General features: G+C 34.7%; 1 protein-coding gene across 1 annotated transcript in view; it reads left to right on the top strand.

The window, feature by feature from the left end:
* KIF20B (kinesin family member 20B) overlaps positions 1-19613 on the top strand; it is a 76518-nt gene extending 56905 nt beyond the window's left edge. Inside the window, 9 exon segments of the mRNA XM_017896334.1 lie at positions 51-175; positions 2028-2183; positions 6235-6411; positions 8003-8113; positions 10116-10313; positions 13006-13107; positions 13458-13608; positions 17376-17518; positions 18647-19613. Of these exon segments, the coding sequence (XP_017751823.1) occupies positions 51-175; positions 2028-2183; positions 6235-6411; positions 8003-8113; positions 10116-10313; positions 13006-13107; positions 13458-13608; positions 17376-17518; positions 18647-18724 (1241 nt within the window). The 3' untranslated portion in view covers positions 18725-19613.
* Positions 19614-25530: the final 5917 nt, after the last annotated feature.

Raw genomic sequence — 25530 nt, 5'->3', positions numbered from 1 at the left:
GTATAACTTTTGCATATGCTTTAAAACATAATTTTATGTCTTCAAATCAGAATTGGAAAAATGGAAGGAAAAGTGCAATGATTTGGAAACCAAAAACAGTCAAAGGTCAAATAAAGAACATGAGGACAACACAGATGTGCTTGGAAAGCTCAGTAATCTTCAAGATGAGTTACAGGTATGACTTTATATATGTTTTTATGTTTGTATGTATCTGTCTTTATTATATTTCTAATAAGAGGAGAATTCAGTATTTTATATTTTGTAATTAACTTAGATATGGGTGAAATAATACCTGGCAAATGTTAATATGTAAATATAACTTTTCAGGGCACATTGAAATGATATGAGGAAGAAATTCCAAGATACAACCTATTAAGTGCCAGTGAAATATAGTGATTGGGTCCTCAGTTTTATATTTTACATGTATAATTCTCAGGCCACTGCTTCCAATGTCCTTGTGCCCATTTTTCTACTCCTTAAACTTCTTACTCATCAAATACTGCTGTGGAGAAAATGACCATCAGGAGAATTATTTTGATTACTGTAAATCTCTTCAAAGTTTAATTATTAAATTGGAATAGAACTGTATATCTGAACACTGACATACATATAAACTATACTATATAGAAGATATTCTATTGTGTGTGTTTTTTTTTCTTGTTCAGCTTTAACATACAACATATGGGGGAAACTTTTTTTCATAGGATGTACCAAATACTGTTGTATTTTGTACATTTTATGAGAAGTGGCATTCATAACAGAAGCTGTGGGATTGAAGGAAACATATTAATAATGGTTTTGGGAGATTGGCTGCATCTAATTTTTTTTAAAATTCTGGCTGTACATTAATCATATGCTGAAAACAAATACAAAAAACTACTTTTTTGTTACATATTATATATTCTAAAATTTACCCTTTTCATTGTGAAATTCCAAAAGCAGTTAGAACAAAATAAATATTATGAAAAAAGTGTGTCAACCATATTGGGAATGTTTGCATTCAAAAGTATTTGTGTATTTTGCATTGTTCTAAGATGATATAATCACATTAGTGTAGATTATAAACTTTGTAATCCTGGAATGGACTGCCATACTTTGTAATACAGTGATTTTAGAAATTTTCTTTCTCTTTTTTTTTTTTTTTTTTTGAGATGGAATCTTGCTCTGTCGCCAGGCTGGAGTGCAGTGGGCGATCTCGGCTCACTGCAGCCTCTGCCTCCTGGGTTCCAACGATTCTCCTGCCTCAGCCTCCTGAGTTGCTGGGACTACAGGCGCCTGCCACCATGCCCGGCTAATTGTTTTGTATTTTAGTAGAGACGGTGTTTCACCATGTTGGCCGTGATGGTCTTGATCTCCTGACCTTGTGATCCGCCCACCTCCACCTCCCAAACTGCTGGGATTACGGGCATGAGTCACCGCACCCAGCCTAGAAGTTTTTTAAGTGGTATTACTGTTTTTATTTCAAATTAAGTTCTACTTGGGTTTTTTATATATAATATTAAATGCCTCTGAACCCAAAGAATCTGTGGTACCAGTTTGAAAATTACTGATCAGCAGTATTCTCTGTCCAGCTCTTCTGGATGTTCTTTTAATAAATACCTTGTTGCACAAGTTATTTTTTATTTGGCATCTCGTAGGCCCAGGAATATTTTATTTTTAAAACCATCCAGTTAGAAATGACCACCATAAACAAAGCCTTTTTTATTGCTTTGGCATTTAGGAAGATTTGAGTCAGTTTAACTGTTTCAGAAATTTGAATTGTTTATTTTTTCTTAAGGTCACTGATAAAAGTATTTAAATGGACTTCATAGCAAAATAAACTTGTAAAGGAAATGTGTTTAGGAAAGCAAACCAGTTACTATTATTATTTTAAATAATCTGAAACTTTGATCTTGTCATTATTTAAAGTAAAACATTTAAAGTTTTTATAGAGGTGAAAAGTAATGGATTGTATGAAAATGTCATAGAAGCATGTATTGACTACTTTGTAGGCATATGATAATAACTTATACCATTTATATATATAGGAGTCTGAACAGAAATATAATGCTGATAGAAAGAAATGGTTAGAAGAAAAAATGATGCTTATCACTCAAGCGAAAGAAGCAGAGAATATACGGAATAAAGAGATGAAAAAATATGCTGAAGACAGGGAGCGTTTTTTAAAGCAACAGAATGAAGTGGTTAGTAACAATTGTATCTTTGATGTATTTCACTTGCTTTCCTTGGTGTGTTAAATGTATTTCTGGAATTACCAGTTTCTACATGGTTTTCTGTTTTTGGTTTTTTAAAGGCAGGTTATCATATTTATAAGATAACTTTTCTGTTCCAGTTTATCTTGACATTCACTAATGTTCTTGTTTTAACTTGTTTCAGTTGATTTAGCATGTTGAGAGAATACCTTATTGCTTCTTACTGTCTAGATACTGAAGTTAAAAATCTCTTCCTTTTGACCGTTATGGAGTAGTCCCTATTTTAAAACTTTTTGCATTTTGAACTGTAGATTGTAATATTGTGTACATTTTATCACATAAAGTCACCTAAATAGTTTCTAAAAGACTGTATATATAGTAGAAATGACCTTCAGTTGTAAAATAACCTACAGTTTACCAGCTGTAGCTCTTGTAATGATTCTGTCTTAGCCTGTTCTTTTTTTCTAATTGGCACTTAGTCTGTTTGACATGCAATGTTGGCAATCAGAAAAAAGAAGCTAAACGTTATTGTTAATCCGAGGAAAGCTATTGAGCAACAAATATTTTAAAATGAAAAACTAGTGTCTGTAAAAATAGTAACTTGGCAGTATCATATTGTCATCTGTTGGCATTTCCTTTTTTTGTGACTGCATTTGACTAAAGACAGTTAAACTTTCCTATAAAAACTGGAAGATTTTCCTTCCTTCCTTCCTTCCTTCCTTCCTTCCTTCCTTCCTCTCCACCTCCCTCCCTCCCTCCCTCCTTCCCTTCCTCCCTCCTTCCCTTCCTTCCTTTCCTTCCTCTCCCCTCCCTCCCCTTTCCTTTTTTCTTTCCTTCTTCCTTTCCTTCTTCCTTTTCTTCATCCTTTCCTTCTCCTCATCCTTCTCTTTTTCCTTCTCCCTTTTCCTCTCCCTTTCCTTCTCCCTTCCCTTGCTTTCTCCTTTCCCTTCCCCATCCCCATCCGCTTCCCTTTCCCTTTCCCATTTCCCTTTCCCTTTCCCTTTTCTTTCTTCTTTTAAAGAGACAAGGTCTTGCTCATCACCCAGGCTGGAATGCAGTGGTGCAGTCATGGCTCACTGCTGCCTCAAACTTCAGGGCAAAAGCAATCTTCTACCTTAGCCTCCCAAGTAACTGGGACTAGTAACTGGGACTACAGGCACATGCCACCACACCTAGGTACATTTTTTATTTTTTGTAGGGACAGAGACTTGCTGTGTTGCCCAGGCTGGTCTCAAACTCCTGGTCTCAAGCAGTCCTCCTGCCTCACCTTCCCAAAGTATTGGGATTATGGGTGTGAGCCACTATGCATCATACCTGGCCTGGAATGTTAGTTTTCAATAAGGTAAGGACGGTTTTTCCACTTTTTTTCCTCCCTAGCTTTAAAGCTGCTTTTAACATTGAATATTGAACAGAGTTGGCCAGTTTTTATTAAAATGAGACGGTTGTGAGCTAAACTTTCCAGCACACTTGCTAAACTCCAGACCATACATGTATTGTACTCCAGAAATCAAGCCCTTGGTTGAAGTATGTGTCCTTTCTGAAGCTAGAGAGTCTACCATTGAATGCTCTGTCCTCATAAATTTGCTCCCATAAAAAAGTTTACTTTTTTATTTTGAAATCATTTTCTTTACAGAAAAATTACAGAAGTAGCACATAGAATTCCTGTATACCTATCACCGAACCTTCCTGACCCAGTAGTAAGAGGCAATAAGTAAAATCAAAACAGAAGGCTGTCATAGTTGTTCCAGTTCCAAACCAGTGGTTTCTCTGGTAGCAATGCCAGCAAATAATCTCACTTTGAATTTTTAATGCTAGGGAAAACTAGTTTACTCTTTTCTTTCATATGTTTCTTTATAATCATACTTAGGTTGTTTATGTGTCTGCCATATTTAGGAAACACGTTTTGATGTAATGTTAATTTTTGATGTAAAAGTAACATGGAAAGCAAATAGAACATAGTTCAATGAGTTATTGTAAAGCCAGTACCCACTTAACTAATACCTATTTCAAGAAGTAGAACACTGCTCCACCCCAGAAGCTCCTTCATCTGCCTCTTTTCCAGTGGTAATAACTAATCTGTTCTTCAGTGTTACACTTCAGTTTTGTCTGTTTTTGGGTTTTATGTAAATTGAAATATATGAATACATTTGATTGTGCCTGACTTCTTTTCATTCACTATTTTATGTTTGTGAGAATCATCCATCCATGATTCCATGCATGTATCTGGAGTTAGTCCACTTTCATTGCAGAATATTTAAGTGTATGAATAAACCACTGCTAATTCATTTTAATGTTGAAGATATTTGGATTGTTTTCTGGTTTTGGCTGTTATGAGTAAATTTTCCTATAAACATTTTTATACATTTATTTTGGTGCATATTTACATGTATCTCTGTTGTATATATATATACAAGACAATTGCTAGATGATGGGGTATATGTATGTGAAATTCTAGTAGAATGCTGCACTGATTTTCAAAGCAGTTGTACCCATTTATACCTCAACTACTGTTGCAGTAGCTATATAGTCCCAGCAAGGTATATTGTCAGTTTTTAAAATGGTTTTAATTTGCTTTTCCCTAATTATCAATGAAGTTGAAGATTGTTTCATTTGTTTATTGGCTGTGTTTATACAAGTTCCCTTACCTGTTTCTCTGTTGGATTGTCTAGCTTCTTCTTATTTGTAGGAATTCTTTATAGTTTTCAGGATAGAAGCCCTTTTTGTAATGTATTGCAAGTACCTTCTTTCTATCTCTAGTTTGCTTTTCTTTCTTACTGCCTTTTGTGAGTAGGAGTTCTCATAAATTATTATTGTAGATATTGTAGATATTACAATTATTGTAGATAATTTTATAGTACTGTAGGTAATTGTCCTAACATTTTTCTTTATGAAGCCCAAGGACTTGAAGATGGTGTGTTATATTATTTCCTGAAAGCTTTGAAGTTTTATCTTTCATATTTAGATACTAGAATTGATTTTTATGCTGGTGTGAGATAGTGGTCAAAGCTCTTGATGTTTGTTTTAATGTGAATTACCACCAATTGATGTGGAAATATTTATGGAAAAGACTGTTTCTTTCTCACTGTTCTGCCACTTTTGTCATAAATCAATTGCCCACGGGTTAATTTTGTATGTAATGTAAGATTAGGGTTGGGTTTTTTTTTTTTTTTTTTTCATTTGGCTATTCAGTTGTTCCAGCACCGTTTATTGGGAAGATTGTCCTTCCTTTCATTGAAGTTTTTGCCACTTTTTTAGGTCAGTTGACCGTACATTTGTAGATTGTCTCTTCTGTCCCATTGATTTCTCTATCTGTCTTTACACACTGACTTGATTAATGTGCCAACTTGAAATTATAGATAATTGCTCTCGTTTTGTTCTTCATTTTCAAAATAATTTTGAGTATTCTAGATGATTTGCATTTCCATATAATTTTTAAGAGTCACCTTTTCCATTTCCACACACATTCACACATACCAGAATTTTGATTAAAAGTGCATTAACTCTATAGATCTATTTGGAGGAGACATCTTAGCAATATTGAGTATTTTGATCCTTGAACACAGACCAATCTCTCCATTTATTTAGGTGTTCTTTAATCTCTTTCAGCAATATTTTATGGTTTTTCATATTTAGGTTTTACACATTTTCTTTATCGGTATTTCATGATTTTGAACCAATTGTAAATGGTCTTGTTTTCTATTTTCATTTTCTATTGTTTGTTGCTATTACTGTAATTTTACCCACTAATTTTCCAAATATTGGCAGAAATGTTGATACTAGTTTGAAAGCTATACCTATAATTGTATTGAAAGAAGTTACCAGTAAACTGATTTTGGAATGAGATGGAATATGGATAAAATAACATGGACATTTATAAAATGATATGTATTTTGTTTTATAATTAAATATTTTATCTAGACTAATTTGTTATGTAATCTTGTTTGCAGCTATATTTATGGTGTTACATGTAATAATTTCTAAACATTCTTAGATTCATAATATATCAAGGTTGATTTTAATATTTTCTTTATTTCTTGATTAGGAAATACTGACAGCCCAGCTGACAGAGAAAGATAGTGACCTTCAAAAGTGGCGAGAAGAACGAGATCAACTGGTTGCAGCTTTAGAAATACAGCTAAAAGCCCTGATATCCAGTAATGTACAGAAAGATAATGAAATTGAACAACTAAAAAGGATCATATCAGAGACTTCTAAAATAGTCAGTAGTCTTTTTTGCTATGCCTTTTTAATTGAACATAGTAATTACTTAATTGACTAACTCTTAAAGGATAAAAAAGTGTAAGTCTTAATAGACCAAAAGGAATCAGAGTATTTAAAATGTGGAGATTTTCATGATTGTGAGTTTTGAAATTTATCATTGAGATTGATTTGTCAGTCAATGACTGAGATGTAGCATTTTCTCCAATATTTTGGTTATATCTCTCAGGTAGAGTAATTAGAAAATGAACAATTTATGGGTTTAGTCCCTAATCTACCTTTAAAATATGGATATGTGATTCAACATGAACTCTTGGTGATTTGAATACTTGGACCCATCCTTAACTTTATTTTATAAAAGTACAAATTATTTTGAAAGTAAGCCTAAGGGTAGAGAGACATGAGTCATTCAGCTGTTACTTTTATATTACCTTGGAACTGGAAATCCTGAAAGAGGAGAGAATTGCCTTTTAGAGATAGTAAATAGTAAATAGAATCTGGGTATATCTGAAGCTAGTCTTTCTGGAGTAAATAATCTGTACTTAAAAATATGCTGCTCTAAAGCCTTCAGACAATAGGAAAAATATGTATGTGTGTGTCACATCAAAAGACTATGTAAGAGAGATTACTTGCTTTAAAAAGAGGTAGTATTGTGTTGTTTAATAATATAGACTAGAAATTCAGAAAAACTAGGTATCAACTCCTGTCACTGTGGTTTTGGGACGTTTGAGAAAAATTACTTATAATTTCTGATCTTTATCTAAAACAGATAATAGTGTTTTCCTAACAGAGTTGTGAAATTAATGAAGATTGTAAAACAAGTAGCACAGTTCTTACTCCAGTAGAAATCAATACATGCTACTTTCCCTTTTATGAATTCAGTAGAGTCTTTCTTATTTGGCAGTAATGGGGAGGTGACATAAGAGGTTTACTTGACTTGATTTTGATGGCTGTGATAAGGAGGTCTGTGTACAGTTTATTAAATTTTAAAATGTAATCTGATATTTCTTTATAAATTACCTAAGTAGAGTTTAGAAATAGAACTTTATGACTGAGAAAATGGGATGAAGAATGTGCTGCAAGAAAAGGTTTAGCTTTCCTTATGGTCTTTTATACTCTAATGCTATAGTTGCATTCCTGGGAAGCCTCTAGTTTTTCAAAATTGTGTTATCAAAAGCAACTGTTGGGATACTGAGCAATTCTTACTCAGTACACACCTTGACCATGCCATTTAACGTGTGTGGTTCTCTATTTCCTCATCTGGAAAGTAGCAATAATGATTCTTGCCAGACCTACCTGCAGAGTTACAATGAAAGTAAAGCAAGAGAATGTGTGCAGAACACTTGGAAGTTGCAAGCAGTCTTTCAGATTTCTCCTTAGATCAGAGTCAATAAACTGGAAAGTGACCCAGCCTTTCCTGAGTCTCTGAGGATGAAAGAGAAGTAGGAAGGCTAGATGGTCATTAAAGATGTCTTTACTTATTTCCACTGTTTAGTTTCACACAAATCTTGATTTTATATTCTTTATGTGAAGTGTTTTCAGTATATTTTCAGGTTACATTGCCCTGTTGCTTTAATATTGCCTTACTTTAGGAAACACAAATCATGGATATCAAGCCGAGACGTATTAGTTCAGCAGATCCTGACAAACTTCAAACTGAACCTCAATCGACAAGTTCTGAAATTTCCAGAAATAAAGTAGAGGTGGGTATTTGGCAACACAGTCCACTTATTGATTCTCTTTATCCACTATTACTAAATAGCACTTGCAAGTGTAATATAATCAGTTGCTGAAGATACTTTACTGCACAATTAGCTTTATGCGCTCTGGGTTGTGTGAAAGAAACTAGAGGCTTTTGAGGAGAGGTGAAATTCTTTTGGGAGATCATAACCCCAAATGATGTTAATCTCATCTTAAAAGCAGTAGATCTGTTAATATAAACAAACTTGATGGTCGGAAATAGGAAATCCTACGAAAGAGAAAATAGGGATAATTTGCTGTCATAAAAGGTTGCTTTAATAAGCATTGTGTTAAATAGTATTTTTTGGAATTGTATCCGTTTAATAGCTTTGTCACCAGTCTTCAGTAACAACTCATGAGTTTCCTTAATTGTTTTGGGCTTAGGGTTCTGTGAATAACTTTGGATAATATAGAGATTCTGAGGTTGGATATGAAATAGATAAAATTCTATGTTACTTTAAAATTTTGAAGATAAAATTACTTTTAAATTTCTTTTAAAACACATTTATTGGGAGCATTCAGAGTTGGGAACCTTTTTAAGCACTGAGGATACAAACATCAATAAGACATGATTGTCATCCTCAAGGAGTGTAAGGTAGATACATAAGTGACTGACTTGTTTGATTTTACTTATGGGCAAAGTGTTATAGTAGAATATAAAATGAGTACTATAAGTAACACTGAGGAAGATGAAATGAATTTTGCCTGAGTGGTTGTGGAAGTGGATTAAAGAAGGTGATGCCATATTGTATCTTATGAATAGAAGCTTATTAAGCAGACAATGGGAAGAAAAAGTCTTAAAAAAAAAAAAAAGAAAAGAAATGGGGTTTCACTGTGTTTCTCTGGCAGCTGGACTTGAACTCCCGGGCTTAAACAGTCCTCCTGCCTCAGCCTCCTGAGTAGCTGGGACTACAGGCATGTGCCACCATGGCCAACTAAGAAGGACATTTTAATCTGGGAAAATAACATGAGCCATTCATTTTGTCTTGGTTTTTCCTCGACAGTTATTAGTAGTTTCAAATAATTAGCACTGACCTTGGGGACTAATACAAATCATAAATTTCAGAGAAAAGTTTGAAATTGATCCATAAACAAGGCTTAATTCTTGATTGCATGTACAAACACATATAAAGGAACATTTCTTTCTCCATAAATGTATGTATGTTGTCCTAATTTCCTGGTTCCAATTTTCTAATTCCAGCAGTTATTGTATATTCCACAGTTTGGGGAATCATATTGTTAGGCTATTTTGTATCGTTCTTGCCTTCATGTAATCGATATGCTTAACCAGGCTGAAAGTCCAAAATGATTAATTCACTTAACTGGTAGTTGATTCTGGGACTTCCCCTGGACTTCATTTGTGGCCTCTCCCTGTGGATTGGACTTCTCATGGCATGGCAACTGGTCTCAGATGGGGCATTTTGAGGGAGAGTGTCCTGAAAGTGTTCTAAGAGGACAGGACAGAAGTTGTAATGCTTCTTATGTTTGAGCCTTAGATGACCATAATGTTATTTCTACCACATCCTATTGGCTATAAGGCCCAAATTCAAATAGAGGGGAATGAGAGACTCTGTCTCTCAATGGGAAGAGTAGCAAAGTATTTGCAGCCTACTTTAATATAACCAGGCTGTTTGTCAAAAATCCCAGCCTCCTCCCTTGGCTATTTCTGATTTACTGGGTTTGTGGTAGGGCCCAGGAGTCTTATAAACGAATTCTGTAAGTAATTCTTATGATCATACAAGTTTGGGAAATACCGATCTCTTAAGTTGCCCCTAATTTTAACATACCATGTGTGAGCCTGAAGAAGGTAGATGATTACTCAATCTTTCTGTCTTGCTGTGACCTAGCACACTTTTTGTCTTTCCTGATGCATTGTCTTGAATAGGCATTTGAGAGAACTAATTCTTTGTGGTTTATAAATGTATACTCTACAAATAAAATTTTTCCTTTTAAATCCTGTTGTAGGATGGATCTGTAGTCCTTGACTCTTGTGAAGTGTCAACAGAAAATGATCAAAGCACTCGATTTCCAAAACCTGAATTAGAGATTCAGTTTACACCTTTACAGCCAAACAAAATGGCAGTGAAACACCCTGGTTGTACCACACCAGTGACAGTTAAGATTCCCAAGGCTCGGAAGAGGAAGAGTAATGAAATGGAGGAGGTAAATACTTAACTGATGAGTATATTTAACAAACAAATCTTATTATAAAGCTGTTACAGTATAGAGTTAAACTCTGCTATATTGCCCTCCTGTTCATAGGCACTGCTGTTAGAGACCAAAATCACAATTTATGCTATATTTTATACCCTTTAAGGGTATCACTATGAGCCAGGCATGGTGACTCATGCCTGTAATCCCAGCACTTTGGGAGGCTGGGGCTGGCGGATCACTTGAGGTCACGAATTCAAGACCAGCCTGATCAACATGGTGAAACCCCGTCTCTACTAAAAATACAAAAATTAGGCAGGAGTGGTGGTACACACCTGTAATCTCAGCTACTCAGGAGGCTGAGGCAGGAGAACAACTTGAACCCAGGAAGTGGAGGTTGCAATGAGGTGAGATGGCACCACTGCACTCCAGCCTGGGTGACAGAGCAAGACTCTGTCTCAGAAAAATAAAGAATATTACTGTGGTTTAATGGTCTTCAGATAAAAAGCTATGTATATTAAAAGATATAGCTTATCCCTTGCTTCAGTTGAACTATAATACATCAAATGATGGTAGATTTTACTGGAGAGCCATTTCAGTATACCAGTCCTGTTCATACTTAGTCACTTTCCCTGTAATGGAAAAGAAAAGGGGGTTATTTAGAAATCAGAGAAACTGAAATGGCTAACTTGCTTGAGTATAATCTTTGTCATTTAACTAAAATCTTTAGTCTCTATGGTCATAGCAAGTTTTAAAAGAGAAATCCTTTTTTCATCAGCCAATGTTAAAATTTGGGCCTCTATGTAGTGGTAGGCTAAAAGCTATTAACCTCTTAAGCTGCAGTTTCTTGGTTGAAGGGTTGCCAAACTTACCGTGTCCTAGTTGTGGAGATTTGGCAAGTCAGATAAGGTTTCTGATCCTGTTTTCTCCTTTTCGAAACACTGGATTAATGTGTTTAAAATGCTTATTAGCTTTTGCTCTGCAAGTGGCAGATACATAATAAATAGTAATATTTATTTTTAAAGTAACTTGTTTTAAGCTTAAAACTAATTGCAAACTCTCTAGCAAAATATTTTTTCTTCAACTTTCTTTTACTTCTTTAAAGAGTATATTTTCAAGCTGGTGGAAGAGCAGAAATAGTATTAACCGTACTCCTGAGGCTGGCTGTCTGGTAATAATTTTGCTGAGTGAATATTGTTTAGCACAGTTTTTCTGCTACACATGTAACACCTTGAGAGATTGTTTTGTGGAGTCTTACTAGTTAACTTTTGTTTCATATATTTAATTTTTAAAAATACCATTAAAACACTGAGTTTCATCATCTAGTTGGCTTTTTCTTGATCCATTTTTTTTCAACGAAGAAGGAAACACCGAGTGTAGTTCTCAAGAATGTTAAAATATAAATATTTTATTAATTTTACTATTGGCATATATCCTTCATGTCTATTTCAGAAAAGATTTACAGATTGTTGTAAATACATCATGTAGAAACTTTAAATTTTTTAATTGATTTTGCTACATCTTCACTGCTGTAATAAACTAAGTATATGGGCCCCCATGAAAATCATTTATGCAATGCTATTTTCTTTTTTTCTTCCACATACTATTATTATTATTATTATTAAGTTCTGTGGTATGTGTGCACAATGAAAAGTTTTGTTACATAGGTATACACATGCTATGGTGGTTTGCTGCACCCATCAACCTGTCACCTACACTAGGTGTTTCTCCTAATGCTATCCCTCTCCTAGCCCCCCGCCCCCGGACAGGCTATATTCTAATCCAGTGAAGACTCCAAAGAGCTCCTTACTGACCTCTATGTGTGGAGGTAGCCTCACGGCCTCTTTTCACTTGCATCCCGTGATTACCATCTGTCTTTTCCCTGTCGTGGCATCTGCTTCTTATGACCCTTGTAACTTCTGCTTTGTAACTCGAATTCTGAGGTTCAGTCATGATCTTTTCTCTGCTTCTCTTCTTGCCCCCTTTATCCCCTTTTGTCTTTGGTTCAACTAGAATTTGCAGCAGTTCAAGTCAGTGAGTATATCTGTAAAGGCTTTGTCCTATGTGAGGTTATTTGGGGAAAAGAAGAGTAAGATGCTATACCCATGTTGTAGAGAAGAAAGATAATATTTTAAAAGTTTTCACATTTTACGTGTGGTTATATGAAGTTTTGTTTTTATTTTATTTTTGATATTGTCAGATGTCAATGAGAGAACTTAGACATAGATGCTTATATTATTTGGGAGTTAGGCAATAGGTAGGTATATTGCTATGCTGTATTTTAAACCTCAATTTCAAATAAAAGATATTATTCCTTTCATGTTTTTCATTTAGCTTATGTAATTTCATTACTTGTGATATATGTGAAAAATTCACACCTTCAATCAGGGTTTCTCAACTCCAGCACAGTTGACATTTTGGGCTGTATACCTCTTTGTTTTAAGGGCTATCCCATGCATTATAGGGATATTTAACAGCATTCCTGGCTTCTGCCCACTCGTGGCCAATAATGTCCCCTTCTGCCTGGCAAAGACAACCAAAAATAACTTCAGACATTGCCATTGTCCTCTGAATTCAAAATTGCCCTCGGTTAAGAGTCACTGTTTTAAGTGATAATATAGCTTTTTACATATTTTCTTTTTTGAATCTAAAGAAAGAAAATATTATCAAGAAATTAACCGGTGCTAAAATTCATTATTTTTAGGACTTGGTGAAATGTGAAAATAAGAAGAATGCTACACCCAGAACTAATTTGAAATTTCCTGTTTCAGATGATAGAAATTCTTCTGTCAAAAAGGAACAAAAGGTGTGTCTTTTAATTTGTCCAAAATTATAGCAATTATCCAGAAATCCAATTGTGTTCCATTATAACTCATTTATCTTCTCTTTCCTATACGTCTAATTCAGTTGAGATATAACCTTTAGCATTCGGCCAGTAGCAGCTACTTTATGCGTTTACTTCTGACTTTAACAGTCTGCCTGAAAAACTCTTTTTGCCGTTGTCTGACCCTTTTATCCCTATCCTTATATACTAAATCTCAAGTTTCCTACCTGAGAATTCATAACCTGTCTCTGGCCTCTTTAGTTCAGCTATGGCTATAACTATTTCCTTCTAACACTTCTCATCAACAATAACAAAAAATGTTTGTTTATTAGGTTCCCACACATCCATCATCTAAGAAAACATATTCTTTACGGAGTCAGGCATCCATAATTGGTGTAAACCTGGCCACTAAGAAAAAAGAAGGAACACTACAGAAATTTGGAGACTTCTTACAACATTCTCCCTCAATTCTTCAGTCAAAAGGTTTGCAGAAAATTAATGTAATGACCTTTTTTTTGTTAGATGTAGGGTACATTTTAATACCTAATTGATATATAAACTCAACAACTGTTCAGTGAATATTATACTTCAAATAGGCATTGTCCTGTACTAGGTAGTGTGGGAAGAAACATGTAAAAGGATGATAGATCTAGGTGTTCACTATGTAGTAGAGGAGAAAGGCAATATTTAAGTAACTGATCCAGAGCATGCTACTTAATATAGTAATAGGGGTACAAACAAAGGTATGATAGTATTGGAGGGAAAAGAGCTACTCTGACTGGGGGGCTTTGGGAAGATTTTTATGGGAGAGATGGGATTTACCCTGTGTATTGAAATGTGGGCAGGATTACACTCTCTAGGGTGTCCAAAGGTGAGAATACAGTCATGGGTTCTTAGTTTCTGTTTTTGATTGGGCCAGGAAATCCCCTTCCTCATCCCTGTTTTCTGCTTATCACTAGAGGCAGAAACTAAAAACCATGGCTTCAGGCTGCTAAAAGCCTAAAACAAAACAAAATAGAACAAAAACAACAAAATATGGTGGGTTGGACAAGTTTGCCAGTATTAGTATTATGGTATATATCCTTCTAGTGTTTTTTTCTATGCATATGTAAACACTATTTATGTATAATATGTCAAAAACACATATTTTCATAAATACCTATTGAGTTTAGCTGCAAAACAGTACGCTTAGTGCTTTTTTTCTTGATAATATAATGTGGACATATTGATACCTGTGTATAAAGATACATACACGTGTGTGTGTGCACATATGCAGAAGGAATAGTTTTAACACAGGTGGAGTATCAGAAAAATGTAGGAAATGTTCATGCAATTACAGGCAGCAGTATGCATCTGGCATGTAGAATGTGGAAGGACTATCTTAGGGGTGAGATGGAGGAGTGGGTTTTTGTGAGGTTACCTGAGTGACAGCAATAGGATGAATTAGAGACCAGAGTGAGGAGTATAGGGAGGTAAAGGAACTAGAAGCAGGGGGCAGTTAAATTGAACCAAATAGGTTGTGTGAGAATACTTTTTGTGAAAACTTACCACAGACGTTTCCAAACTTTGTTGGTTCACAGTGCCCTTAATGTCTCAGTAATTAATTTCCATTTTGCCTCTGCACCCAAAGAACCACTAGCAGTCTCATGCATTAGAACTTAAGACCAAACAACCACTGAAAATTCAGCTTCTGAAAATTCAGATTGCAAAGATAATGTCATAATCAAAAGAAATGTAATTCAGTATCATTTTGAAACTGAACTACCTTGGGCTATTGAGCATCATTGTTTTCCCTGAAGATTGAAAATATCCTGAGGTGCTTCTATAGGTTTGCTGCAGCATGCCTTAGTACACAGTTTGGGAACTTCTGACCTATCAGACCCATTTGTATATTTACATACATTTAAAAAATACATACATTTAAAAAATGTGTTTGTATAAACAGATAAAATATCTGGAGGGACAAACAACAAACTGTTAAATGTCTAAATTTGGAGAGGAGGGACATCTTTTCTTTAGAGTCCTTTAGGCTTATTGATTACTACTTTTATATTAAAAAGCAATGTATTTTCAAGGAGAGGCAGGTAGCTATAATAAGTACATAATCAGGTAAGGGTAACAATTCTCTTACTTCATTGACTTGGTTCCTTAACAGCTTCCCTACCAATGCACTTGACATACTTTTTTTTTCCCCGTTTTCTTTTGTTTTACTTATTTCTAGAAATATAAGATATCCATATTTTGGACTGTAACTGTAATACATATTTGTTGTTTGGGGTCACTTGGAAATATAGGGAGAAAAGAAAAAATGGGAGATTAGTTCTTAAAATTCTGCTGCTCCTTGTAACCACTGTTAATCCATCACTTAGTATCACTGGTCTCCCAGCTTGCCCCTCTTGTCATCTCCCATCCATTCATACATGACAGAATGTTCTCTTCAAAGTGCAGATTGAATTATGTTACTCCTCTGATCCTTTAATGATTTCTCATTCTTCTGAATGACCCGATTTCTGACTCTCTCCAGTCTATCTCTTATTCTACGGTTTGATAACTAGCCAGGTTCAATCCTGCTAGCTTCTGACAGTTCCTATAATTTGCCAGCTTCTTTCTTACCTTCATATCATTGATTTCTTTCTCTTTTTCCAGTGCTTTCTTTTATCTGGAACACACTCTGGCTTTTCTCATAGCTGCCCTCTTACACTTGAGCCCTCATAGCTGATGCAACTTTATTAGGGAGATACCTTCCTTCATCAGCCTTTCACTACACCTCATCCCCAGCATCACTTAATCTTTATTGTTCATTCCTATTTTTTGTCTTAGCACTTTTTAAACTATAATTCTTTGCTTTCTTATCTTTTACACTAGAATATAATCTGCACAAGGACAAAATGTCTAGTTCATACTGTCAGCTCTTAGTACAGTGGCTAGCACATAGTAGTGATGAGTTTGGCTCTAGGCCAACATATATATGAGTTTTAAACATTTCTGGTTTTTTTTAGGCTGTACCATAGGCAATTACAAAGACTTACCTGACAAGTCTCCCTTTCCACACCAGACTTGATGCACAGACAGTGCATTATAATCTCTTAAGGGAGTTATAGTCAAGGATCCAGCCCCCGCCCCGAAGCTAGTCATGCTCTTACTCATATTTGCATATTTAGCCTGAGTGCCTCCATGCAGAGCCTCTTTATTGAGGCCTTTGGTAGAGGCCTTCTTATGGAGGGGAATGGGAGGGGGAACCTTGAAGACACTTTTCTCTACTGTAACTCGGTACTTTTTCACGTATAGCTCCCTCCAACCTCCAGCCCTGAAGTCTATAAAACTGCAGGAGCCTTTTGTTTGGGGCTGCCTGGGTGGTAAAATGATCACCACTTCTATGCTGATCTGTATTATTCTGTGGGGGACTATAGAAGAGGATGGGTAGGAGCTGGTGCTTTCTCAGGTTTAGCCTCTTGCATATACTGTTGAAATAAGTGGTTAAAAAGCTGGGTTGTTAATTTCATTTTGGTTTGTTGTCTTAATTGGTTCCTCTGATCCCTGGACTCAGCTCTCTAAAGCCCAATAACAAGTAGTCTCTCAGTTTAGTCTTTCCTTAAATGTTTTTTCTATTTAAAAAAATATATATTTGATACCACATGTGTGTGAATTTCTATCCAGGAATTTTCCCAGATGGAAATATATTTTCTATTAAAATAATAAAAAGCAATGTACATACATATTAAGGAATTTTAAAATTCCTATTCTACTTCCTAAAAGCAATCAGCTGTTAACACTTTGGTTTCTGTCCGCTTGCATGTGGACTCCAAGTAAAGGGTTTACGAAGTCTTTTCATGCAGTACTCATTGTGCATAACTTTATGCATGAGCATTGAAGTAGATCATCTGCCACCTTATTTTTAATACTGCATGATCCAGTATGTGTATATCCTGCTTTTTTGCTTAACATAGCATAAACATTTTCCAAGTCATTAAAGATGCCTGAGATTTTTTACTACATCGAACATTAATCAAATGATACTTTATTTGCTTTCTTTTTTGCTGTTGATCATTATTTCATGTTTTTTTGACATTTACTTTTTTTCTTTGTGATTTGTCTATTCATGCCCTTTCACCATATATGTATTGCAGTGTTTTTAGTTTGTGTATGTTCATTCTTTGTTAAGGATTTCAAACCATCTTTATTAAGGATTTCAAACCACCTTTGCAGTTAGAAAATTATTTCAGGAACTAATTGACATTTTTATTTTATAGCAAAGAAGATAATTGAAACAATGAGCTCTTCAAAGCTCTCAAATGTAGAAGCAAGTAAAGAAAATGTGTCTCAACCAAAACGAGTCAAACGGAAATTATACACAACTGAAATTTCATCTCCTATTGATATATCAGGCCAAGTGGTAAGCTAGCATTTTCGTTTTCATAAATGTAAAACTGTTCATGTTCTTTTAATTTTTTATAGTGGTTTGAATTTCAGTTCTTTAGATTTCTGAAAACACATGCTTTAAAGGTCATGCTTTTAGTCTCACATGTGTTAAGTTTATACTAATTAAATATAAATACTGTATTAATGTATACAAGTGTCATGTATTTGCATTTGAAAATGCATCAGAGGAATTTATTTCCAATAATAGAATTGTCATCATTTAACTTATTTGCCTCCAAAATCTTTTTTTCTTTTCTTTTCTTTTTTAAATCACAAGAGTTGTGCAAATCTGGGTCCAAGTGTTCCTGGTAAAAATATAAAATTGACATTCAGCCATTTCCTCCTACCTTTCCCCTAAGCCTTTGAGGATCTATTAGGAAGAGACTGTAGCTATCATCCTGACTGTATGACTCATTCTTCTGATTCAGAACAGTATGTCCTGCCACAGGGAAAGCTCAAATTTTCTGTCATGCTTGCATTTGCTTAGTGGATGCAAGTGAAGGTAAAAAAGCAATTAAAAGAAATAAAAAAAAATTAAAAGGAAGTGGCCAAGAAAAATCAGGAGAAACCTTTTTTGCAACAACAGCTTTCAGATATGAGATTGTTTGAATGCAAGATGTAAAGAGTTAGGGTAAAGTAGGGCATGGTGTTGTAAGTATCATTCTGTCAGTCATTTTTGAGCTTCTGTTTGATTAGTACATAATTTCTTCCCTTGGCTGAAAATTGTTTTCTTAGTTACTATGTAATGTGCTTTCTACTTTCTAAGTTATACATTTGTTGCCATGAAAGATGATTTCTTAAAAATTATTTGAGGCACTTGTCTCCAAATATTTTAGTAATTATTTTAAGCTATATCTGCCTTGAATTCAATAGAGTCTAGGTTATTTTACTTCTAGAATTTGATAGTGTTGAATCTTTTACAAAGTCTATTTTTTAAAGAAATTTTTATAGAAGATGGTATATCTGTAGTCTAAGTAAAAAAGTTCTTCAATGTATCATTCGTTTCTGTTATTAAGCACATGAACATGTCTTATTCATTATAAATGAGCTTTGATTTTATTTTCACTTACAAGCTTTGAAAACTATGGAATTTTAATTTCAGATTTTAATGGACCAGAAAATGAAGGAGAGTGATCACCAGATTATCAAACGACGACTGCGAACAAAAACAGCCAAATAAATCACTTATGGAAATGTTTAATATGAATTTTATAGTCATAATCATTGGAACTTGCATCCTGACTTTGTAAAGATAATTGTATATATTATGCATTAAATCACTCTGCATATAGATTTGCTGTTTTATACATAGTATAATTTTAATTCAATAAATAAGTCAAAATTTGTGTATTTTTATAAGACTTTTTTGTAATAGCTTCTTTCAAACTGTATTTCCCTGTTATCTCAGGCATTGGATCAGTGAAGAGCCTAGGAAAGAGGCTGTTATTCTCCTGTATTTTGCTATACAGGATGTAATAGGTCAGATATTTGGTTTACTTATATTTAACAATGTCTTATGAATTGTTTTTTACTTTATCTGTTATACAACTGGTTTTACATATCTGTTTAGATTATAGCTAGGATTTGGAGAGTAAGTGTGTACAGATCACAAAACACGTATATACATTACTTAGAAAAGATTTCAAGTCTTTAATTAGAATGTCTCACTTCTTTTGTAAAAATTTTGTGGGTACATAGTACATGTATATATTTACGGGGTTCATGAGATGCTTTGACACAGGCATGGAATGTGACATACATACATCATGGAGAATGAGGTATCCATCCCCTCAAGCATTTTTCCTTCAAATTACAAGTAATCTAATTACATTCTTTAAATCATTTAAAAATATACAAGTAAGTTATTATTGATTATAGTCAACCTATTGTGCTGTCAAATAGGAGATCATACTCATTCTTTTTATTTCATTTGTTTTTGTACACATTAACCATCCCCACCTTCCCCTGCAACCCTCAGTACCCTTACCAGACACTGGTAACCATTCTTCTACTCTGTATGTCCATAAGGTCAATTGATTTTATTTTTAGATCCCATAAATAAATGAGAACATGCAGTCTTTGTCTTTCTGTGCCTGGCTTATTAACATAATAAGCTCCAGTTCCATCCATGTTATTGCAAATGACAGGATTTCATTCTTTTTTTATGGCTGAATGTTTGTGTCCCACATTTTTTATCCAGTCATCTGTTGATAGACACTTAGGTTGCTTCCAAGTCTTAGCTATGGTAAACAGTGCTGTAACAAACATAGGAGTGCAGATATCTCTTCTGTTTCCTTTCTTTTGGGTACATACCCAGCAGTGGGATTGCTGGACCATATGGTAGCTCAATTTTTAGTTTTTTGAGGAAGCTCCAAACTGTTTTTCATAGTGGTTTTACTAATTTACATTCCTACCAACAGTATACAAGTTTTCCCTTTTCTCTATATCCTCATCAGCATTTGTTATTGCCTGTCTGTTGGATATAAGTCATTTTAACTGGGGTGAGATGATATCTCATTGTAGTTTTGATTTGCATTCCTCTGATGATCTGTAATGTTGATCACCTTTTCATATGCCTATTTGCCATTTTTATGTCTTCTTTTGAGAAATGTGTATTTAAATCTTTTGCCTTTTTTTTTTTTTGGTCAGTTTATTAGATGTTTTCCTATAGAGTTGTTTGAACGCCTTACATATTCTGGTTATTAATCCCTCGTTAGAGGGATAGTTTGCAAATGTTTTCTCTCATTTTGTGAGTTGTTTCTTCACTTTGTTGTTTGTGTTCTTTGCTGTGCAGAAGCTTTAAACTTGAGGGGATCCCATTTGTCCATTTTTGCTTTGGTTGCCTATGCTTGTGGGGTATTGCTCTAGTAGAAATCTTTGCCTAGGCCAATGTTCTGGAGATTTTCCTCAATGATTTCTTATAGTAGTTTCATAGCTTGAGGTCTTAGATCTACCTCTTTAATCCATTTTGATTTGTTTTTTGTATAAGTGAAGAGATAGGGGTCTAGTTTCATTCTTTTATGTGGGGATATCCAATTTTCTCAGCACCATTTATTAAAGAGACTGTCTTTTCCCCATTGTAAGTTTTTGGCACCTTTGTCAAAAATGAGTTCACTGTAGTTGTGTGGATTTGTTTCTGGGTTATTTATTCTGTCCCATTGGTGTATGTGTCTGCTTTTATGTCAGTAGCAGGCTGTTTTGGTTACTGTAGGTCTGTGGTATAATTTGAAGTCAGGTAACGTGATTCCTCCAGTTTTGTCCTTTTAGCTTAGGATAGTTTTGGCTGTTCTGGGTCTTTAGTGGGTCCATATAGGTTGTAGGATTGTTATTTCTATTTCTGTGAAGAATGTAATTGGCATTTTGATAGGGATTGCATTGTAACTGTAGAATGCTTTGGGTAGTGTGGACATTTTAACAATATTGATTTGTCCAATCCATGAACATGGAATATTTGTTCATGTTTTGGGGTCCTCTTCAATTTTCTTCATTAGTGTTTTATAGTTTTCTTTATAGATATCTTTCACTTCTTTGGTTAATTTCTAGGTATTTAATTTTATGTGTGGCTATTGTAAATGAGATTATTTTTTAAATTTCTTTTTCAAATTGTTTGCTGTTGGCATATAGAAATGCTACTGATTTTTGTATATTGATTTTGTATCCTGCAACTTGACTAAATTTATCAGTTCTAATAATTTTTTTGTGGTCTCTCGGTTTTTCCAAATATAAGATTATATCATCAGTGAACAAGAATAATTTGACTTCTTCCTTTTCAAGAATGCCCTTTGTATCTTTTTCTTCTCGGATTGTTCTAGCTAGGACTTCCAGTACTATGTTGAATAGCAGTGGTGAAAGTGGGCATCCTTGTGTTCCAAATCTTAGAGGAAACGCTTTCAGTTTTTCCCCATTCAGCATGATACTAGCTGTGGGTCTGTCATATATGACTTTTATTATGTTGAAGTATGTTCCATCTATATCCAGCTTTTTGAGGGCTTTTATCATGAAGGGATGTTGAATTTTATCACATGCCCTTTCAACATGAATTGAAATAATCATATGGTTATTTTATTTTATTCCTCATTCTGTTGATGTGATATAGCACATTCATTGATTTGTGTATGTTGAACCATCCTTGCATCCGAGCGATGAATCCCACTTGGTCATGATGAATGAGCTTTCTAATGTATTGTTGAATTCAATTTGCTAGTACTTTGTTGAGGATTTTTGCATCAGTATTCATCAGAGACATTGGCCTGCAGTTTTCTTTTTGGTGTGTCTTTGTGTGTTCTTGGTATCAGGGTAATACTGGCCTTGTAGAACGCATTTGGAAGTATTCCCTCCTCTGTATTTTGGAATAGTTTGAGTAGGATTTGTATTAGTTCTTTAAATGTTTGGTAGAATTCAGCTGTGAATCATTGAATCCCGGGGTTTTCTTTACTGGGAGGCTTTTTATTATGACTTTGATCTCGTTACTTACTGGCCTGTTCAGATTATGGATTTCCTCCTGATTCAATCTTGGTAGATTTTGTGTATCTAAGAATTTTGTCCATTTCTTCTAGATTTTCCGATTTGTTGACATGTAGTTGCTCATAGTAGCCTCTAATTTCTGTGGTATCAGTTGTAGTATCTCCTTTTTCATTTCTGATTTTATTTGAATCTTCTCTCTTTTTTTCTTAGTCTGGCTAAAGGTTTGTCAATTTTGTTTAACTTTTCAAAAGCCAACTTTTTGTTTCATTGATCTTTTGTATTTGTAATTCCAATTTTGTTTATTTCTGCTCTGATCTTTATTATTTCTTTTCTACTAATTTTGGGTATGGTTTGCTCTTGCTTTTCTAGTTCTTTAGGGTGCATTGTTAAGTTGTTTATTTGAAGTTTTTCCTCTTATTTTGATGTAGGCACTTAGAGCTATAAATTCCCTATGAGTACTACTTTTTCTGTATCTCCTAGGTTTTGGTATGTTGTGTTTCTGTTATAATTTGTTTCAAGAAATTGTTCAGTTTCATAGTTTCTTTATTGACCCATTGGTCATTCAGTAGCATATTAATTTACATGTATTTTTATAGTTTCCAAAATTTCTCTTGTTATTAATTTCTAGTTTTATTCCATTGTAGTCAGAGAGGATGCTTGATGATGTTTCAATTTTTTTGAATGTGTTAAGGCTTATTTTGTGAGCTAAAATGTGGTCTTTGAGAATGCTTCATGTGCTGAGGAAAAAAGTATGTATTCTGCACCTCTTGGATGAAATGTTATATAAATATCTGTTTAATATTAGATCCTTGTGGTCTGTAGTACAGATTAAGTCTGATGTTTCTTTTTGATTTTCTGTGAAGATCTGTCCAATGCTGCAAGTGGGATAAAGTCTCCAGCTATTACTGTATTGGGGCCTATCTTGCTCTTTACTTTTAATGATATTTGCTTTATGTATCTGATGTGCCAGTTTGGATTCATTTATATTTACCATTGTTATATCCTCTTGCTTAGTTGATACCTTTTTCATTATGTAAGGACTTTCTTTGTCCCTTTTTATAGTTATTTTGTTGAAAATGATTTAGTCTGATAACTGTAGTGACTCCTGTTCTTTTGGTTTCCATTGGCATGGAATATATTTTTCCCTCTCTTTATTTCAGTCTGTGTCTTTATAGGCAAAGTGTGTTTCTTGTAGGTAACATATCAATGGGTCTTGTTTTATCATCCATTCAGTCAGTTCATATCTTTAGATTGGAGAGTTTAGTTCATTTACATTTTATGTTGTTATTGATAAGTAAGGGCTCACTACTGTCATTTTGTTGTTTGTTTTCTGGTCTTCTTTCTTTCTGACTTCCTCTAGTGAAGGTGATTTTTCTCTGGTGATAATATTTAATTTCTTGATTTTTATTTTTTGTGTATTCATTGTATTATTATTATTATTATTATTATTATTATTTTTGGTTTGAGGTTACCATGAAGCTTGCAAATACTATCTTATAACCCATTATTTTGAACTGATAACAGCATTATTTATTTACATAAACAAGCAAAATAAAACTAATAAAACTACTTTTAACTTCATACACCTGCTTATTAACTTTTTGTTTCTATTCATATTGTATTGACTATGTCTTGAGTTGTTGTAGTTATTTTTGATTGGTTTGTCATTTACTCTTTCTACTTAGGATGAGAGTAGTTTACACACCATAGGTACAGAGTTATAATGTTCTATGTTTTTCTGTGTACTTACTATTACCAGTGAGATTTGTTTTTTCAGGGGATTGTTTATTACTCATTAATCCCCTTTTCTTTCTGATTGAAGTACTCCCTTTAGCATTTCTAGTTGGACAGGTCTGGTATTGATGAAATCCCTCAGCTCTTGTTTGTCTGGGAAAGTCTTTATTTCTTCTTCATGTGTGAAGGATATTTTCGCTGGATATACTATCCTAGGATAAAAGTTTTTTCCCTTCAACACTATAAGTATGTCTTGCCACTCTCTCCTGGCTTGTGTGATTTCCACTGAAAAGTCTACTGCCAGATATATTGGAGCTCCATTGTATGTTATTTGTTTCTTTTTTCTTGCTGCTTTTAGAATCCTTTCTTTTTCCTTCACCTTTGGGAATTTAATTATTAAATGCCTTGAGATAGTCTTCTTTGAGTTAAATCTGCTTGATGTTCCATAACCTTCTTGTACTTGGATATTGATATCTTTCTCTAGGTTTAGGAAGTTCTCTGTTACTATCCCTTTGAATTTCTATCCCTCTGCCTCTTCTTTAAGGCCAATAACTCTTAGATTTGTCTTTTGAGGCTGTCTTCTATATATATCCTGTTGCCATGCTTCATTGTTTTTTATTCTTTTTTGTCTCCTCTGACTGTATTTTGAATGTTTGTCCTCAAGCTCACTAATTCTTCTCCTTGATCAGTTCTGCTATTAAAGGACTTGGATGCATTGTTCACTATGCCAATTACATTTTTCAGCTTCAGAACTTCTGCTTGATTTTTAAAAAATTATTTTAATCCCTTTGTTAAATTTATCTTACAGAATTTATCTGAATTCCTTCTCTGTGTTATCTGGAATTTCTTTGAGTTTCCTCGACATAGTTATTCTGAATTCTCTGTCTGAAAGGTCACATATCTCTGTTTCTCCAGGATTGGTCCCAGGTGCCTTACTTATTTAGTTCATTTGGTGACGTCATGCTTTCCTGGATGGTGTTGATGCTAGTAGATGTTCTTTGAGCCATGAAGAGTTAGGTATTTATTGTAGTCTTCACTGTCTGGGCTCATTTGTAGCTGTCCTTTGGTAATGCTTTTCAGATATTTGAAAGGACTTGGGTGTTGTGATCTAAGCTGTATCTACTTTAGGGGGCACCTGAAGCCCACTAACACTGTGGTTCTTCCAGGCTTGCGGGAGTATAGCCTTGCTGGTCTTGGACAAGCCCTGGGAGGATTCTTTGGATTACTAGGCAGAGATTCTTGTTCCCTTTTCTTATTTTCTCCCAAACATACAGAGTCCTCTCTATTCTGAACCACTTAGAGCTGGGAGTGGAGTGACTCAAGAACCCCTGTGGCCACGACCACTGTGATAGTACTGGGTCATACCTGAAGCCAGCACAGCACTGGGTCTTGCCCAAGGCCTGCTGTAACCTTTCCCTGGCTGCTGCCTATGTTGGCTTAAGACCCCAGGGCTCTACAATCATCAAGTGGCAAAGCCAGCCAGGCCTGCATCCTTCCCATGAAGGCAGTGAGTGCCCCTAAACCCTGGATGGGCCTAGAAGTATTGTTTGGGAGTCAGGGACTAGAGTCAAAAACCTTAGAAATTTACTTGGCATTCTGTTGTGTTGTGGCTGAGCCAGCATTCAAACTACATGATGCAGTCTTTCTAACCCCTTTGTCCCCTTTCCAAAGGGAGTGGAGCCTCACCCTGTAGCCGCCACCATCCCTTGCCACAAGGAGTACTGCCAGAGTATCGCAGATGTTCCCTTAAGGCTTAGGGTCACTTAAGTCAGCTTGTCTTGAATGCTG

This window comes from Rhinopithecus bieti, unplaced genomic scaffold (genome assembly GCF_001698545.2).
Source record: "Rhinopithecus bieti isolate Rb0 unplaced genomic scaffold, ASM169854v2 scaffold_26871, whole genome shotgun sequence".
In the NCBI taxonomy this organism is placed as follows: domain Eukaryota; kingdom Metazoa; phylum Chordata; class Mammalia; order Primates; family Cercopithecidae; genus Rhinopithecus; species Rhinopithecus bieti.
This window is presented reverse-complemented; position numbering and strand designations above follow the sequence as displayed.